At 36.5% G+C, this 3,113-nt stretch overlaps 1 protein-coding gene across 1 annotated transcript in view; it reads left to right on the top strand.

The window, feature by feature from the left end:
* LOC111451023 (CCR4-NOT transcription complex subunit 11-like) overlaps positions 1-2,780 on the top strand; it is a 10,152-nt gene extending 7,372 nt beyond the window's left edge. Inside the window, exons 4-12 of the mRNA XM_023091251.1 lie at positions 514-567; positions 710-855; positions 944-1,088; positions 1,176-1,313; positions 1,417-1,488; positions 1,570-1,643; positions 1,767-1,908; positions 2,320-2,398; positions 2,479-2,780. Of these exons, the coding sequence (XP_022947019.1) occupies positions 514-567; positions 710-855; positions 944-1,088; positions 1,176-1,313; positions 1,417-1,488; positions 1,570-1,643; positions 1,767-1,908; positions 2,320-2,398; positions 2,479-2,576 (948 nt within the window). The 3' untranslated portion in view covers positions 2,577-2,780. The remainder of the gene's footprint in view (positions 1-513; positions 568-709; positions 856-943; positions 1,089-1,175; positions 1,314-1,416; positions 1,489-1,569; positions 1,644-1,766; positions 1,909-2,319; positions 2,399-2,478) is intronic.
* Positions 2,781-3,113: the final 333 nt, after the last annotated feature.

The following is a 3,113-nucleotide window of genomic DNA, read 5'->3' as shown; positions in this document are numbered from 1 at the left end:
TTTTTTTTTTTTTTTTTTTTTTTTTTTTTTTTTTTTTTTTTTTTTAATACACTCATTAAGGGGAGCTGCTATGGCCCTTCTGAATGAACTTTCTTTAGGGCATCCTTTTCTTTATTCTATCTTTTTGTATTATAATGGATAATGGATTTCAGAGAAATGACATATTATTGCTAAAAAAGAAAGCCTCAGTCTCTATCAAACCCATGTGAAGATGAATCTTGTGCTCTACTTCTAGACTTCAACCTTTTCAAAGTGAATTTCCAGCGTAGTATGTTTTCTGTTGCACTTTGTTTCCTATCAAACCCTTGTGAAGATGTGTCTTGTGCTGTACATCTAGACTTCGACCTTTTCAAAGTGAACTTCCAGCGTAGTATGCTTTCTGTTGCATTTTGTTCAGTTTATACCTAGTACTGTTGTACTAATCTTATTTTAGTATATAGTTACATGCCTATGCCAATTTCCATGTATATAATTCTCCTTGTATAACTCATGATGGGGATGTCGGTCTTGCAGTTCCTGAAAAAGTCTGCCTCAGATTACATTGTACATTTCGATCCTTCATTGCATGTAAGACGATGAAACCAACCTGAACGTAATCTGACTTTTTATTTGTCTATAGGAAAACCATCAAGAGCTCTGCCCACAAGTTCTATTGTGGGAAGAATCGAATTGTAATATATATTTAATGCCAAAGGTTTGTTTTATTCAGGCTTTACCTAAGCGAGAGCAGTTGCAACAACAGTTTTGTGATGAACTCCAAGCTCAATCGTTTGATTGCTTTTCTAAAGATGCTTCTGTGAGAAATGTGGTCCCAGACCCTGATGTCCCACGGGGTTGTGATGCAAATTCTGTGGAGTAAGAGTTCTCGTATCAATGATCTATGTGTTGAGCTTAATCTAGCTTCTGCACTATTTTGTTATTTATATGATGTTGGACATCTTAGGTTTGACCAGCAACCTGGAGTTGTACCTAAAGTGGGATCTGGAGAAAAAGATGTGGTGGGGTTATTGTCTAATGTATCACCTCGAGGATCAAGTCCTGAGTGGATTAGGCCTCCTCCACCAAGGCTTCCGACACAGAATGGAGAGGTGAGATACATTTTAACTGTCTCCTTTATAGTTAATGTATTTAGTCTAGAGCAGACCTGATTTATACCTGGCAAAGCCCCTTTACAGTTAGTGTGGTTGAACGTTGACGATGATCACGAACTTTCATGGGACCATGAAATATGTGTTGATAGTAGTAGAGGTGCCGCTGCTAGGGACTTAATTGCAAAAGCTGTGAAGGGCCCTCTTATACCTGCTGAACACGAGGTTCAAATACTTCTGCAATTACTTTGTTATCACGTGAATTTTTTTCCTTGCATAATGAATGCCAAAGGATGAAATGACTCATTGTTGTTCTTTGGTTGACCAGCAAGCGGTGGAGGAGTTGGAAAATGACCCAAAGCTTGTATATCATTGTGGACTGACACCCAGAAAACTACCTGTATGTGTTTTTGAATCATATCATGATTTCACCGAAAAAGAAGTTCTGCCTCATCTTTGTAAATCTTTTTCTTATCAATAGGAACTGGTGGAAAACAATCCTCTCGTTGCAGTTGAAGTTCTAAAGAAATTGATTAATTCCCCTGAAATTGCCGAGTATGGATTGTAATCTTTGTGTTGAATTATTTTATTGTGCATGTCCTGAGATACTGTCGTTCTTTCCTTTTTTTTTTTTTTTCTCTTTTTTTCCTGTACTCATTCCCACACCTTTCGTTGCAGGTATTTTCATGTGCTTGTTAACATGGACATGAGTTTACACTCTATGGAAGTTGTCAACAGGCTAACGACAGCTGTTGAACTTCCCTCTGAGTTCATACACATGTACATCAGTAATTGTATATCATCATGTGAGAACATTAAGGTACGTATCTGTACTATACTTCCTGAGTTTACAACATTTGGTAGTTGAGGACTCCTATTGTGTGCTTGTTTTCTTGGATGCCCGCGTATTTTCTTTCGTTTTTCTTAATGAGCTTGTTTTCTTACCCAAAAGAAAGAAGAAAAGTTACACAGCATTGGAGGCTTTAAGTTCTTATTGTCTTGTATGGCCCTTGAAGACACGTACACTTCTATGAACTTACTCTTGTTTGAATTTTTGGTTCCTATGAACTCAACCTCTTCCCTTCAACCTTTGCTTGCTTGGTTGCCCCTTGAGAAGGATTTGGGTCATTAGTATTTTATGTTTTCTTAAGTTTTGGGTTTTGTTTTCTGAATTTTAGTTTTAACATGTGTAAGGTATGGAACATTTTTAATTGTTGTTATTACGCCACAGGACAAGTACATGCAGAACAGATTAGTTCGACTTGTATGTGTTTTTCTACAGAGTCTGATTCGAAATAACATCATCAATGGTAAGTTCCTGTCATATGCCTCTGCTTGAATTAAATTGTTGGTTGATAATTTGAGTATTTGGTGGTGGTGTTGGTTGCAGTGAAAGATCTTTTCATCGAAGTTCAAGCTTTCTGCATCGAATTCTCTCGCATTAGAGAAGCGGCGGCGTTATTCAGGCTTCTTAAATCTTTGGAATGAGACAGACAGAAAGACAGACAGAGTGCTTGCTGCATCTCAGCCGCCATCCTTTTTGTAAATAGCAATTGTTAGCATTTTATATACTCGAGCCTTAGGATCCCCTCTTCTCCTCTCTCTCCTCTCTCTCTCCTCTCCTACTGTCTCTCTGTTATGGCTTAGCAAACATTTGACTAAATATATATTTGGCTTAGCCCACTTCCCATTCGCATTTTGTTATGCAGTAATATGTCTCTATTCAGTGCTCTTCAATTCCTGTTTTTACATGGATATAGTGATACAAACACATTATGACTAACTTCTCCTCAGAAAGTGGAGGAACATGTATGGTATAGAATAATGTCATATTTACACTTTAAAACTTAGTAACTAATAAGTTAATCTTAATGATAACTTTAATTATTTTATATGTAATTCAATATAATCCATATATAAAAAATCTAAATTTATTGGTGTAATTTTGGTCTGTGATTTTGCAAACTAAAATCAGTTTAAAAAGAGTTCTTAGGTGAGAATTCCAATATTTAGGTTACAAAGATT

Source organism: Cucurbita moschata, unplaced genomic scaffold (genome assembly GCF_002738365.1).
Source record: "Cucurbita moschata cultivar Rifu unplaced genomic scaffold, Cmos_1.0 Cmo_Scf00013, whole genome shotgun sequence".
NCBI lineage: Eukaryota > Viridiplantae > Streptophyta > Magnoliopsida > Cucurbitales > Cucurbitaceae > Cucurbita > Cucurbita moschata.
The sequence above is the reverse complement of the archived record's forward strand: the minus strand, read 5'-3'. Positions and strand labels throughout refer to the sequence as shown.